Source organism: Delphinus delphis, chromosome 15 (assembly GCF_949987515.2).
Source record: "Delphinus delphis chromosome 15, mDelDel1.2, whole genome shotgun sequence".
NCBI lineage: Eukaryota > Metazoa > Chordata > Mammalia > Artiodactyla > Delphinidae > Delphinus > Delphinus delphis.
The window spans coordinates 77,941,675-77,957,046 of NC_082697.1; the positions used below are offsets into that span (position 1 = coordinate 77,941,675).

Genomic DNA, 15,372 nt, shown 5'->3' on the forward strand with positions numbered 1-15,372 from the left:
TGGTTAAGCAAAAGAAAGCTACTGTGGGACAAGGTCCTCCGTGGCTTGGGTAAGACAACAGAAAGAGATTCTCTGTTAATCTGAAGGCAGGTCAAAACCATTTTTCATTAACCCATCACTGCCCTTGTACACGAATGTTCAGAGCAGCATTACTCATAAATAGCCAAAAAGTAGTACAAACCAATGTCCATCAATCGATGAATAAACAAAATATGGTATATCCACACGATGAAATACTAGTCATCAAGAAAAAGGAACGGACACCCATTAGGATGGATATTATCTAAAAAGCAGAAAGTAACACGTGGTGGCGAGGCTGTGGAGAAATACCACCTTGTAATTGAAATCGTTAATTAGAAACATTTAGAAAATCTAACTTTGGGACTACCCCGGTGGCGCAGTGGTTAAGAATCCGCCTGCCAACACAGGGGACACGGGTTCGAGCCCTGATCCGGGAAGATCCCACATGCCCCGAAGCAACTAAGCCCGTGCGCCACAACTACTGAGCCTGCGCTCTAGAGCCTGCGAGCCACAACTACTGAAGCACGCGCACCTAGAGCCCGTGCGCCGCAACAAGAGGAGCCACTGCACCGCAATGAAAAGCAGCCCCCACTCGCTGCAACTAGAGAAAGCCCGCACACAGCAACGAAGACCCAATGCACCCAAAAATAAATTAATTAATTAAAAAAAAAGAAATCTAGCTTTATCGCAGTTAAGTGTTCTGCACCTAAAACAAGTTTTATAAAAACTCATTTGCATAAAAATATAAATAGTAAAGTGAAGAAGCAACAGATTAACTAGTGAATTGTAGAACGGACAGGAACGGGCCACAGAGCAACCTCACCTTCAACAGTGACCTCAATTTCAGGAACTTTTGAATTACTCCCAGGGCTTCGTGGTCTTTTCGGGGACTGCAAAGCTGTAAAGTAAGCATATAATTTCTTTTGCATGTTGTAAAAAATCCAGAAGGAGATGCTTTATAAAAGCAGAGTATTAAAATTCATACAGTTTGGCTCTTTTCAAAGAAACCTGAAGAATTAAACTGGTAGTGTAATCGTCCACATGAGTCTCAACAAAGCTGTGGAAACATGAATGAAGGAGGATTGCAAACGTGAAACTGCCAATGAAATGTTTACTTTTAAGAGACAGAGAGGAGGGAGGGAGGGAGGGAGGGAGAGGGAGGAGGGGGGTTCATTAAACAAAATACCTTAAAAAGCAAAGAAACAAACCGAAAGCCCCCAAAAGATATGTGCCAACGACTCAGTATGTTTTAATGCACTGAAGTATAATGAAGGTATACGTAATCTCTTACCTTTAGTGTTTATTTTACTAGCCATTCCAGGAGGCAAGTAGGAAATAACTAGTTCAGGTCTAGAGAAAAAACCAAGAAACATTACAGTGGCCAGTATAATATTGGTCTTCACAGCTAGTAAAAATTGTGATGACCAATGATAACTCTGTAATGTAACAATAGTTTCTTTCGTTATGGACCAAAAAAATTCACTTTTCCTTCCTACAAATGCCTGCTAAATGATTTTATGAAGAGTAAATGACCTCTTTCATGAAAATGAAAATTAACTATCACTAGTTTAGTTTCTTCAACTACTGAAATTCTGCAGACATATAAATGAGAAACTTAATCACTGAAATTCAGTTGCCCATAAGTTTAAGCAGGAATAACAGAGCACATAAGAATCAGCACTTTCATCCTGCCCTCAAGTATCTATCAATAGTAAGAGACAACATAGCATCTCTTAACAAACTTCACCTCCACCAATGTGAGGCAGGTACAACTCTCCTTGTCCCGATGAAGAAAATCAAGGACAAGTTAAAGGATGGGAGGCAATGGACAAGGCCAGGACTGCAGCTCAATGCTATGCTTTCCATCGTGGACTTCAAAGCCTTAGCCGTAACCTGAAGCTAGAAAAAAATTTAAATAGAAATATGCCTTGATTGTTCTAATCCCAGAAAGGGCTACATTGGCAAAGAGAACTTACTTTTTAACAACAAACTTGATTTTATTACTTCCACGGACAATCCTTTCAAGTCGTGGAATTCCAAACCAGGTAGGGCTTCGAAAGGGAATTCCTTCTGGCAAGCCTTCTACATAAAGGAACTCGGGGTTTGATTCAAACACCGGGTATGGTACTTTTACTGCCTCTGTGAGTCCAAGAGCTTGAGCTGAAAGTGTAAGAGAACATAACTTATGGAAGGTAAAATTTTATAGTCTTTTAGTTTTGTCTGATAGCAGTCTCTGTTTACGTTTTTAATATATATATATATTTTTTTAGATTGTGATATAATGAACATATAACATTATATTAGTTTCAAGTGTATAGTATAATGATTTGCTATTTGTATGTATTGTCAAATGATGGCCATACTAAGTGTAGCTGACATCTGGGCATTCTCAAATACGTTGTGCAAAAGTTCCCAACAATCTAGCAATTTCCACTTAGTAATATAGGTATTTTGCTTAGTATATTGTGTAAAGTTGACGAAGAAGCCTAAAATATAAGAGGAACATTTTACCACTTCAAAGCAAAGGGATAATTAATCAAAATTGTCTCTGTGCTCTGGGCAGAAATGAACTACAGCCATTTCACTGCCATACTACCGAAATGGCAACTATCCAGCCCTTGTGTTATCATCTAGGTGCAAGTTTGCTGTTTAAAAGATCAGAGGGAATTCCCCGGTGGTCCAGTGGTTAGGACTCTGTGCCTTCACTGCCGAGGGGCAGGGTGCGATCCCTGGTCGGGAACTAAGATCCCACAAGCTGCGCGGGGCATGGCCCCCCCAAAAAAAACAAAAAAGAAAGAAAGAAAAAGAAAAAAGATAAGAGGTGCGTAAGATGCATCTGAGCAGAACTGGTCAAGAGCACTGAAGATTCCTGATCCAGGACACAAACGTCAATACCAGTTATTAAAACGACGATGGCAACGCCCCAGGAATATTGATATCACTCCACTCCTTACTTCCTTCTCCATGACAGACACACCCAATCAACTGAAACACTCTTGCTGAGCCTCCTCAGAATCCTCAAGACAGCGCTCCAGGAAACCGCTGTCAACAAATCTACGTTGAAACAGACGATGAAACCTATTTGCCACAGGTGTTAGCCAGGTTACAAGTACAGACAGCGGAACTGAGACTCCTCCCCAACTCCTCCCTTCCTTTCCCACTCTGACACACGAGAAAACGGAGTCCAGGAGACAGAAAGTAACTCGCTCAGTTTAAGTAGTGAATGTAGTAGCAGAAAGTCAAACCCAGTTTCTGGGACCTTCTTTCTTTAGGTCCTGAACTGCTATAATATTCATTCAAAACACTGTCTTTCATTAATGTTTTTAAATTAAGACATAATCACTGTGTTTTACTTACCAAATTTCAAATTAAAAATCTCTTCCACTTGCTTCCGTAGCTTGGTAATTCTGACATTCCAATCTTCTTTGACTAGAAAGGAAAAATAAACCTAATCAACAATGTCCCTTATGCATGCTGACACAAAATCAGACTGGACGCTGTTCTTTCCAGTGATGCTATTTTTTAAAAACTTGAGAGATAATCGGCATATAACACTGTATTAGTTTTAGATGTACAATCCAGTGACACTCTTAATAAAATTTTGCTTAAAAGCAGAAACTTCAGATAAGGAAAAGAAGGATTTCCTGCACTTGTCAAATATCAGAAGTACAGGGAGATAGAATTCTAATTTAAGTTTACATTGTAAATAAAGAAGAACTTGTTCGTAAGTATTTAGAATGAATGGTTTTCAAACACTTTTTCTTGGAGGTACATCAAAGAACCCTCAGGGTTGGGAGGACCAGCTATATAAAGATCCAGGCCTCCTATACCAGGTTCAACCAGAGGAGCTTCACTTGTATTTGCTTTCTAAACAGGCATTCCTTGTTTTATCGAACACGTGTGCCTACAGATTTACACAAAGGAAAACTTCACTAATCACAGCAAGAAATAAATGATAAAGTGATTAGGGAGCTGTCACTCAGCACTACTCACATCCAGAATCCAGTTTACTTCCTTACCCCTCATTTATAAGATAACCATCCCCTTTTAAATACAACATAAAAATAAAGAAAAAATAAGCTATTATAAAAGACACGTAGGGTGGCACTTACTTGGACAGATAATCGGGGCTTGTTTGTTGGAGCTGAGGATGGAGAGGACGGAGGTAGACTTGGAGACAATGGAAGATGGTTGGAGGTATTGGATAAGGAAAGGAGGGAAAGAGAGAGTAAGAGGAAAGGGTAGAGAGTGCAAGAATCGCACCACGTGTGAAAGCCATTTGTGTCTGTGGACAAGGCGACAGGAAATGTTGGAGAAGTTCTGAAAATACTGCTAAAGGTTGGGAGCCTCAGAAAATCTTTCATTTCCACTTTACTTTTACTGTGAAAGTACTTTAAAACCTTTTCTTTAAAAGAAAACCCAGCATCTCAAGGGTTTAATATGGTAACTCGGCCATTCGACCAGACGAAGTCAGTCTGGTATAAACCAAATTTGAATATTACTATAACAATATCTAGACTCTCCTTCTCCGAGGTAAAGGGCTTCTGTTAACCTGGTGCTCAGTCAGCCCTTCTGCCTCACCCTGCACTTCCTTCTCTGGTATTTGCTGCTCTAATACAAAAAGATCTCTGTACCATTCTACACAAGAACCAAGTACCTTCTCATTCTTCCCCTTCAAAGCTCAGCTATCTGGCTAGTGCCCCAACTTTCTCACATGTGACATCTACCTTTTACCAAATTGAGAACAAAGTGCACCCACGTGTGTTTAAGCATACAACTGTTACCTCAGAGTTAAGCAGACGTCTCTGATGGCAAGGACTAATACAATTCTTCTGTCAGGTATGCTGGGACTTGAACTGGCCCGGCAAGACTAACGCCTAGGTGACTGGCAGACCCAGTAACATTTTGTTGCAATGAAGAAGGACAACCTTTGATTCTTTCCAAGGTCTTCTACGAATGGTAGAAGGCCAAGCATTGTTAATAATTGGGAGAATGGAGAGTCTTTTGATAATAGGCCCGTAACCATCTATGCTAGAAAACAGCAGATCAAGTACTACTGAAAATATTACTAAATCCTCGGAGTAACTTGTATGGTGCCTAAAGATCGTTCCAATAATACATGTTTCACATCCTCAATTTGCAGTCATTATTAGAATTGCTCCTAATAAAAGCAGTGATCACATTAATCACAAGCTTGAACTTGAGGTCTGTCTTGCGAAACAAAGACTCCTACATAGACTTTCATCATACTCAGACTAATGCATGTTAAAGCACTACCTTTGGGAATAGTTTTCTTTGCATTATTTTGCTTAGCAAAGTCTGTCATGTCCAATCTTCAATTTGTCGCCAATATTTTGTTTCTTTGCCTAGATCAAAAGCACTCTGGGGAGTTTGCTGGGTTAATGTTGCTGCTCAGCCTGAGAAGTTAAGCCTCAACTCTGTCTTCTCCCCGGCAGGATTCTGGGCACAAGATAGTCTGTTTCCCTAGTACAGTATTTCTCAAATACTTCTCATGCCATGATAAACAAAAGATTATATACAATCTATTTGGCATACTGGTGACCTTCACCGGTTGCCTCCAGGTACCCTAAAAGCTCAAGAATCAGTATTACAGTTCAGACAAATAACCCCTCCTGTATAGTAGTTCACCTTAGCATTTACAAAACTGATTAACTGCAAAAAATGAAAGAAAAGGAAGGAAGGAAGGAGGGAGGGAGGGAGGGAGGGAGGGAGGGAGCAGGGGAGAGAGGGAGGGAAAAGATTAACTGCAACAATTCAGAAACACCCACTGGTTCTTAGCAATAGAAGTTCCTAAGGTTGTAGAAGATCTACAAGTTGTGGTCACTTTTTCTGACATTATGGAATGGAAAACAAAAAGATGGGAAAGAAATAAAGGCACACGTATACCTCAAAGAAAATAAAACCATTCAGACAACTGAGACCGAGACTTTTAAAAAGTTCTTTTCTATTGGGCATGATGTCAGCACAGCTGCTGCAATCACAGCATTTGCCATTTTAAAAGCAAGGTCCTTGTGAATAGATTAAGGCCTACATCTGCATGGTCTGGCACATTAGCCACATGTGGGCAACCTGAAATGTCGCTACTTGAATTAAGATGTGCTGTAAGTGTATAATACACACCAGAGTTTCAAATAAAGAATGTAGATAAATGAAATGAAAAATGTAAACTAACTCATCATGTATTTATGTTGATTACAGGATGAAAAACAGATTTGGCTACTAGAAAATTTTACATGACATATATGGCTTGCATTTGTGACGCACGTTCTATTTCTACTAAATACCACCGGTCTCAATCCGAAGCTCGAGCTCCCCCCAGACTGCTTATGTTCATGTGGATAAATCAAGGAGTGCCTGTATTGACCTTCCACAAAAGACTTTTTGGGTGGAAGGGAGAAAAAAGAGGAATTCCATGGCTTTAAAAGATTAATAAAAGCTTAGAAACTACTTACTTAAGCTTTTAAGAAGGATTTCACAACTATCTTACCTGGTGTATTCGTTCTTGGCTGAGTAACTTCAGTAGTGCTGTGAGTCAGGAGCTCTGGTCTGTAAAAATACAATTGACATCAGGATGAGAGCATTTAAGCCCACTTTAATTTCCAGTGTGGTTCACTCCACCTTCATTTGCAGTGACAATATCATTTTGGTGACTTTAATTATTCTTAAAGTAGCAATTTACAAAGATTCAGGTGGAACCACCTGTATGTCCTCAAAGGAATTTTAAGCTTAACTTGTGCAAAACAGTTGTGTTTTGCCCCAAAGCAGTTCGACCTCCTGTTTCTGAAACTTGAGATGAACTAGAGCACAATACAGGTAGATATATCTAGCTATGTCACCCTAAAGCATGTCCCAACAAACAGACACACAAATGCACAACCCCCAAACAGCAAACAAATTCTGTCCCAACGATAATTCTTCTTTATTAAATGGGCCTTCTGTTCCCACTCCCTGCCCTCAAATTACCCATTCTGCTAGCCTTCAAACTCAAGCCAAAATAACCCTCTTAAGGTCCAATTCAAATTATTTTAAGAGGAATCAGCTTTAAAACCCCTTCAATACTCTGCTGATTGCAAAGGACAGAAAGCCTTCCTCCACTGGGCCACCTCAGTCTGTCTATCATGCTATACCCTCAAGGTCATCAATCCTTCCATACAGAATGGTGTGGTTAGCCGAACATTCGAGTACATCTGACACCTCCCTGCGCCTACCTACCTATGTTACTTCCTTTATTTGAACCCCCTTCTTGCGTTCTCTATGCACAAGTGACCAAACTGCATGCCACCCTTGCCTTCTCCCCTAAAGTGTTCAAGTAGCACTTTACTGCACTGATCTATATAATAAGCCTCCCAAGGACAGGATTCCTGGTGCACCCAATTTTGTACATCTGGTGCCTGGCACTGCATAGACACTTGCTCAAAAAATGAATCTAAATGTAATACCTTAATCTTAAATATGGAGAGTAAGTCCAACTGGGAAGGGGAAAAGCCCATTTTTATAAAATTAATTTTTTCTTAATGACAACATTAAATTTGTTTCTGCAAATTATAATCCTACCTTTTAATAACAAATTTAATTCGATTGCCCACTTGAATAATTTTTTCCAGCCTTGGGATTCCATACCACGAGGGACTTCTAAAAGGAATGTTTTCTGGTAGTCCTTCCACATAGAGGTCATGAGGATGTGCTTCAAACTTCTGGTAAGGTACAGCCTTGGCTTCGGTGCTCCCTAAGGCTTCAGCTTTACAGAAGAAAAGCAATACAAAAGACTGGAGATTAAGTTTCTGCTGAAATCGTATTTTATTACAATCCATAGCAAAGTATATGTCAACTTTTTAAAAAGCGAAGTATACTCTGAAAATATCAACAGCAACTACTGAAATAGACTTAATACAGCAAATGCAAATATTAAATGACCCATGATCAAGAAGTAACTTTTGGTGAATTTAAGTTTCCTGATACTAAGGCCATTGTAATAGCTCTAAGATCTTATTTTTATGTATTCTTTTTTAAAAGATATTTATTTGGCTGCGCTGGGTCTCAGTTGCGGCATGCGGGATCTTTAGTTGCAGCATGCATGTGGGACCTAGTTCCCTGACCAGGGATCGAACCCGGGCCCCGTGCATTGGGAGCGTGGAGTCTTAGCCACTGGACCACCAGGGAAGTCCCTCTAAGATCTTATTTTTAAAATTCTCAGTATCTTTGAGAATAAATAAAAAGAAGAAAATCATGACCAACAATAAAGAGTGCAACTTAAATACTACTTTTTCAAATATCCGGAGGCAGAATTTTGCTACTTAATGCTTCATGAGTACAATAAACTTTTTATGGCTCTTGCACACTAACTTACTTCAGGCTATACTTCTACCTGTATTGCAACCATCAGATTACTGTTCTTTACCCCTCAAACCTCATCAGTGTACCATTTTCCAAGGAAATAATTCATGGAATGACAAATAAAAATAGTAAGCAGAGGCTGGTTTAGATTAAAAGAGACATATCAAGCAAAATTAAGGCACGAAACTTTATTGTTTAAATCCAGGTTCGAAGCAAAAACTTAGAAGATACTTTTCAGATAAATGAGGAAACTCAATGAAGGACTGGGTAAGAGCAAAGAGACTGTTAATTCTGTCAAGTGTGTGATGAGGACACTGTGACTGTATTTAAAACGTTAATGTTGGGACTTCTCTGGTGGCGCAGTGGCTGGGAATCCACCTGCCAACGCAGGGGACACGGGTTCGATCCCTGGTCTAGGAAGATCCCACATGCTGTGAAGCAACTAAGCCCGTGCACCACAACTACTGAGCCCGTGTGCCACAACTACTGAAGCCCGTGCACCTAGAGCCCATGCTCTGCAACAAGAGAAGCCACCACAGTGAGAAGCCTGTGCACCATAACGAAGAGTAGCCCCTGCTTGCCACAACCAATGAAAGCGCACACGCAGCAACGAAGACCCAACACAGCCAAAAATAAAATAATATAAATAAAAGTGTTGTTCAATGGCGCACACTGAACAAGGAAAATGACACCATGCCTGTGATATGCTTTATTAAATTCCTACAAGGGGAATGAAAGAGGAAAGGATGAACAAAATGTGGAAAATCTTAAACATCACTGATTATAAAAATCGGTATATGGGAATGCATTGTACTATTTTTCTACTTTTGAATAGGTGTGGCATTGAAATTTTAAAATGTAAAAATGTAATTACTAACCCCCACTATGAAGCCACATCCAAACAGAGCTTGTAAGAAGAAAGATCCAAACAATTTACAAAGTATCAGCACTTATGGTCTCCCTCGTATTCTGAGTTACATTTAAACATTTTACAATCTGATGGTTGAAAAAAGAGTGGCTCCTTGAAGCATCTGCATTTCTTTGATTGTTAGTTTGACTTTCCTCTCAAATTCAAAGGCCTTCTGTCTTAATTTCTTCCTTCATTTCATTAGCACCAAATCTGAAGGGCTCAAGTATAGGATCTCTTTGATAACAGTAAGGAGTGTGTATTTGAAAAAACAAATACAATGTAATTTAGATCATGGCTGTGAAAAGAAATATTCTCTTTTAAAATATGGTAAAGGCTTTCACACTCACACCTGGGAGTAATATTAATTGTAATTATTCTGTTAAATATAACAAAAAAGAACAAAATCCTAATTCTAACAAACTTTCTATAAAATAAAAAAGAACCAAACTGTTGGAATTGAGAGGGAAACAGCACAAGTTACAGAAAAGAGGAAGGCCAAGTGCATTAGTGTTCATCACATCATCTACGAGGTCTCCCCTATATTAAGTAACCAACCCTCTGTCTCCCTATCCCCCTCATTTTGCTTAATTTTTTCCTGAACACTTAACACCTTCTAATATACTGCATATTTACTGGTTGCTTTGCTATGCATATTTCCCCAAGTTATAAATGAATGCTTCCCAGGGGAAGCATTCACCATCCTCTGTGCTGCTGAGTTCTTAGCACCTGACACTTAGGGGGTTCACAGGTGCTGAATGACTCTGCTGCTGCTGCTATACAACTTTCAAGACTTGTGTCTGATATGACAGACAATCTTATGTTTTCTTCTTTCCCTTTCAGTAACCTTAAAGAAAGCACCAATCTGCTGGCTTCTCACTCTCTAAAGTGACTCCAGTCCCAAATGACCCACCTGAGGCCACAAGCAGGATTTTGCTGTTTGTAACGTAACAATACATAGGAGTTATCTATTTTCTTAGCTCTGATACAATGAGAAAATACTTTCTACAGGCCAATTTTTCTCTCTATGCGTACACTATCTCACACACAGCTTTCTCCTTCCATGAGGGAAAAGTCATGGGTGCCATGGCTGGCTGGCAGGCACCCATGATCTAATAGGATTGGCTGCTTCTTACCCCAGGCTGAATTTCTAGAACTAAATGTGAGGCCAAAGTTTAAGCCTGTTAATGCAGATGCACATTATCCTATGTCAGCTACTCATGAATTACGATTATGATGACACTATGGTGGCATCTCAAATGACAAATAAGGTTCATAATCTTATTTCACTAAATGTCTTGGAAATATAATGATTTTTAAAGTGGTGAAGATTCTCTAGTTTATTGTTCATTAGCTGATTTCTGACCAGATGTACGAGGAGATACATTTTCATTAAGGTCCTACATTCATGTTCGGTGGTCAAGGATATTGATGAGGAAAAACTTACACTCTGACTTCTTCTCAAGGCTCAGGAATTTCTCAGTAATTTTTAAAAACTGTTCCATGTATTTTTATTTAATTAAAAAAAATTTTTTTGAGTCACACTTTTATTTATTTGTTTGTTTGCCGAGGGGCATGTGTGATCTTAGTTCCCTGACCAGGGATCTAACCCGTGCCCCCTGCTTTGGAAGGGCACAGTCTTAACCACTGGCCCTCCAGGGAAGTCCTTCTGAGTAATTTTTTTTTTTTTGCGGTATGCGGGCCTCTCACTGCTGTGGCCTCTCCCGTTGCGGAGCACAGGCTCCGGACGCGCAGGCTCAGCGGCCATGGCTCACGGGCCCAGCCGCTCTGCGGCATGTGGGATCCTCCCGGACCGGGGCACGAACCCGCGTCCCCTGCATCGGCAGGCGGACTCTCAACCACTGCGCCACCAGGGAAGCCCCCTTCTGAGTAATTTTTAATGACACTGGTCCATTCAGTATTTGTTGAGTATCTGCCCAAGCACTGTTCTACTAATAGCCAAGAGAGACAAGATCTGGGCTGCTGTTTGAACTGTGTTGTAGTGGAAGGAAAAAGGTAGCCATTAGTGCTTTAAGAAAAATTAAAGGGTGATGACATACAGTGTGCTTCGTGGTTTATGTTAGAAGGGTAGGCAGTAAAATCTGGCTGCTTTGGGGCATTGACTTTGACTACAGTGACAGACAGCAGTGAAGAAGAAAAAGATATGGATTTGCAGTGTGTTTTAAATGTAGAGTCAGCAGGAGGCCTTGTGGAAATGAAGAAATCAAGCGTGACCGCTAGGGGGTCTGGCTTGGAAGCCTACGTAGAGTGTGGTGCCACTGGGAGGACTGGGAAAGGAACATGCTGGAGGGGGAATCAAGGACTCTATCTAGGACCCGTGAAGTCTGAAGAGCTGTCAAACGGCTGGGTGAATATAAAGGTGTGGTGTGAGAGGGCTAGAAACTTGAATGTGAAAGTCATCGGGAATATAGACAACACTCTATTTTTAAGATAAGAGTGGGACTATCTGTGGAGGGCTCAGGACTGAGCTGTAGAGTAGCACCCCAAGATTTAAAGAATGGACTCAAGGGAGGTACCAACAAGAGAATGAAGAGGACAGCCAATAAGACATGAAGAAACCCAGGAACAAACCAAGAGTCAATAACGTTTGAAACTTCCCGTAAGAATAGTTTAAAATGCTTAAGAGAAAAAAAAAAAAAAGCTTAAGAAAGAAAAAAAATAAGACAACTATGTTGAACACTGCTGAAAAGTACAATAAAGCAAGGGAGTTACTTCTGGTAACAAAAGATGTTGCAATGATAAACCAAACCTGAGTATTTTAAGTGTTTAGGGATGCAAGCACAGCAAGCACTACAAACAAGACAACCGAAACACTGCTAAGCAGCAGCCTGCCTTCCAGGGACACACTGCTACTGGTGGTCCCCTAGATGCCACTGTGGTACACCATTAAAAGGTACGAAGACAAAAGGATTCCCAAACTGTGAAATGCCCTGTGCCGAATAACCTGTACACGGTATAAATAACTTAGTCAAGAGTACGTGGGTTTTCATTACAATATTCTCTTCCCTTCTGTACAGATTTAAAACTTTTCATAGTATACGTTAAAAAAGCAACAATAAAGGAAACTGGAAATGAGTCATCCATTGTATTTACTTTCTTAAAGCAAAATCTGGAAAAGTTATTCTGTAATATACTTTAGCTAGGGGGGAAAATTAAACTTACCAAATTTTTTGCAGAAAAGCTGATCTACCATCTTTCGTAACTTAGTGATTCTGGCATACCACTCTTCTTTTACTGTAAGGGTAATATACACAAATTCTTCAATTTGATGACATTAATAAATTATTAAATGTTACTAAATAGGTGGTATTGTTTTTCTGTTCTAACTAAAATTACTTCTAAGATTTTAGAATGTGTTTATTAAAACAGTGCTGACATTGAATAAAATGTGTAAGAACAAAACAATAACAAAATGAAAATTCACAATAGTGATTTTACAGAGATAAATTGAAAGTGTCACCACTGAAGCTAGGAAATAGAATTCATTTTACTCAAGATCAGCTAGCAGGTGATTTTTGTGATGATAAATTTGGGGCCACAATAATGCTGGCAATCCTTTCATTACACCAACTCTAAGTGATGCAATTTCCATTTTATATCCCCACCCTACTCCCTCCACTCCAGAGCAAAAGCAACTAAGAGAACAGATCATGATTGGATTTCCTTCAAAATACATCTAACCAACAAGTGATGATGCCCATGGCTACGTACTCTAAGAAATAAGTCTTTTTAACTCCTGGGTATAATGATGGATGATCATTCAACTGATACTAATACAGACTAGGATACTACAGACTAGGATAATAAACTGTTCAATACATTATGCCAGAAAAATTTTGTATCTCAAACATAGAACAGACATGGTCCTTTTATAGTTTATCCAGAAATGTGATGTTTACATTTATTTATAATGGGTTATTAAAAACAAAATGGGTTTATTATTCTAGAGAATCCTGGACAATATTCCTTGTACATCATGTTCTGATTTGACCTACTATTTGACACAAGTCTGGAGACCTACCTCCTGAAGCTGGTTTATCAAGCTGTAAGTCTTCACGTGTTGAATTCAAAAGTTCATGTCTGAAAGGTGAGAAAAATTACTAAATATTTACCAGACAATATTCAGCAAAAGTAATAACTACTAGTACTTATGTCATATTCAGTCATCAAAGCCAGTTTTTAAAAGACAGCCTGAACTCTTGAGCACAACTAAATCCTAATTTCTTGAGATTTCCAGAGTAATAAAACCAAATGGTAACTGCAAATGGCTTCATAATGTGCTTCACGGAGTGTGTGTATACGTGCGCGCGTACACACAGACACATACACACACACACTCACACACACAGAGTAAACTTTGCAAATCAAAGATATTTCTTAAAAGCATAACACCAGGGCTTCCCTGGTGGCGCGGTGGTTGAGAGTCAGCCTGCCGATGCAGGGGACACAGGTCCATGCCCCGGTCCGGGAAGATCTCACATGCCGCGGAGTGGCTGGGCCCGTGAGCCACGGCCGCTGAGCCTGCGCGTCCGGAGCCTGTGCTCCGCAACGGGAGAGGCCACAACAGTAAGAGGCCTGCGTACCGCAAAAAAAAAAGCATAATACCAAAGGAAGCAAACTGCAAAAATTTTAACTGGGAGTCTTCAATTTTACATAACATTCAAGACCACCTTACTTAAAAACATCTATAGGGGCTTCCCTGGTGGCGCAATGGTTGAGAGTCCGCCTGCCGAGGCAGGGGACACGGGTTCGTGCCCCGGTCCGGGAAGATCCCACATGCCGCGGAGCGGCTGGGCCCGTGAGCCATGGCCGCTGAGCCTGCGCGTCCGGAGCCTGTGCTCCGCAACACGAGAGGCCACAACAGTGAGAGGCCCACGTACCGCAAAAAAAAAAAAAAAAACAACAACAACAAAAAAAACCCATCTATAATCTGGTTATAAAAACCATATATATTTCAAAATTAACATTTGCAGGACGGTATACATGCTTTTAAAAACTTCTTCGGAATACACAAACACCCCACAGAATTTTTACAATCTAACGTATGTATCCCGCCTCACTCTATTTTGTTGTAATATCCTGAAGTAACAGGGAAGGCGGGGGAGACTGAGATCACAGAGAATCATGGCCATATATTAACCATAATCTTGAAAATGTTAGAAACTAATATAGGGTTAAGTCAATGGAAGAGCTGTGAAATAAAACATTTGCTGAAGTATAGCATTACCCTTCTAAGTAAACATCCTAGTTTCTGTTTATCAAGACTAACCACATTAACCTTTGGGGAAAGGCTTACAAAGTCCCTTCCAAATGTGAGAGATGGCTTCCCATAAATAAGGACATCGAAAGGACTTGAACAGAACCTGCACAGCATGAGTACCTTGTGGTGAGCTTGCACAAACATTTAAATACACAAAGATAGAGTTTTATATGCTTTAAGATGAGCAACCATGAGCAAAATCTATAAAATTATTTGTATGTTTTCCTTAGTCATTCAAAAATTTTTTTCAAAACTTCTAACAAATTAAAATGCAAGCACTGTAAGAAAATGACAGTACAAGTGTTCTTAGAACAGGCTTATTAATATATCAATATGCAGGGAGGAAGGAGTGGTTATTTGATTCCTGACTAGGACTGGTGTCAGGGTTTTATAACAAGCCTCTCTTGTTTACCATTCAATTTCATGAGAGACTACAAAATATTCATTCATTCATTCTTTCTTTCCTTCTTCCTTCCTTCCTTCCTTCTCATTGCCTTGTTTCCTCATCTGTTAAAAAAAAGTGTGGGTGATTTATAAAGTGCTTGACTGTACTGGACACATCGGGCTGAATTGCCATTATTATTATTCTGACTTCAAAGCTTGTTCTCCACACCAGGGTGTCTCAAACTTTAATGAGCACTGGAATCATCTGGGATCCTCATCACATGCAGGATGGGTCCAGTAGATCTAGGTAGGATCTAAGATGTGGTGTCTCTGAAAGCTCCCGGGTGATGCCAATGCTGCTAGTCTGCATGGCTGCCTACCACGTTGTCTTGTGTAAGGAGAGTTTCACTTGAATTGCTCACAG

General features: G+C 40.0%; 1 protein-coding gene across 7 annotated transcripts in view; it reads right to left on the reverse strand.

Moving 5' to 3' along the window:
• Positions 1-15,372, reverse strand: part of GTF2I (general transcription factor IIi) — a 96,085-nt gene that overhangs the window by 12,014 nt on the left and 68,699 nt on the right. For all 7 annotated transcript variants that reach the window (XM_060032220.1, XM_060032217.1, XM_060032219.1 and 4 more), the window contains 8 exons: positions 13,326-13,384; positions 12,467-12,538; positions 7,597-7,780; positions 6,530-6,588; positions 3,379-3,450; positions 1,998-2,181; positions 1,313-1,371; positions 845-919 (listed from right to left, as the gene is read on the reverse strand). In XM_060032220.1, coding sequence (XP_059888203.1) covers positions 845-919; positions 1,313-1,371; positions 1,998-2,181; positions 3,379-3,450; positions 6,530-6,588; positions 7,597-7,780; positions 12,467-12,538; positions 13,326-13,384 — 764 coding nt within the window. The remainder of the gene's footprint in view (positions 1-844; positions 920-1,312; positions 1,372-1,997; positions 2,182-3,378; positions 3,451-6,529; positions 6,589-7,596; positions 7,781-12,466; positions 12,539-13,325; positions 13,385-15,372) is intronic.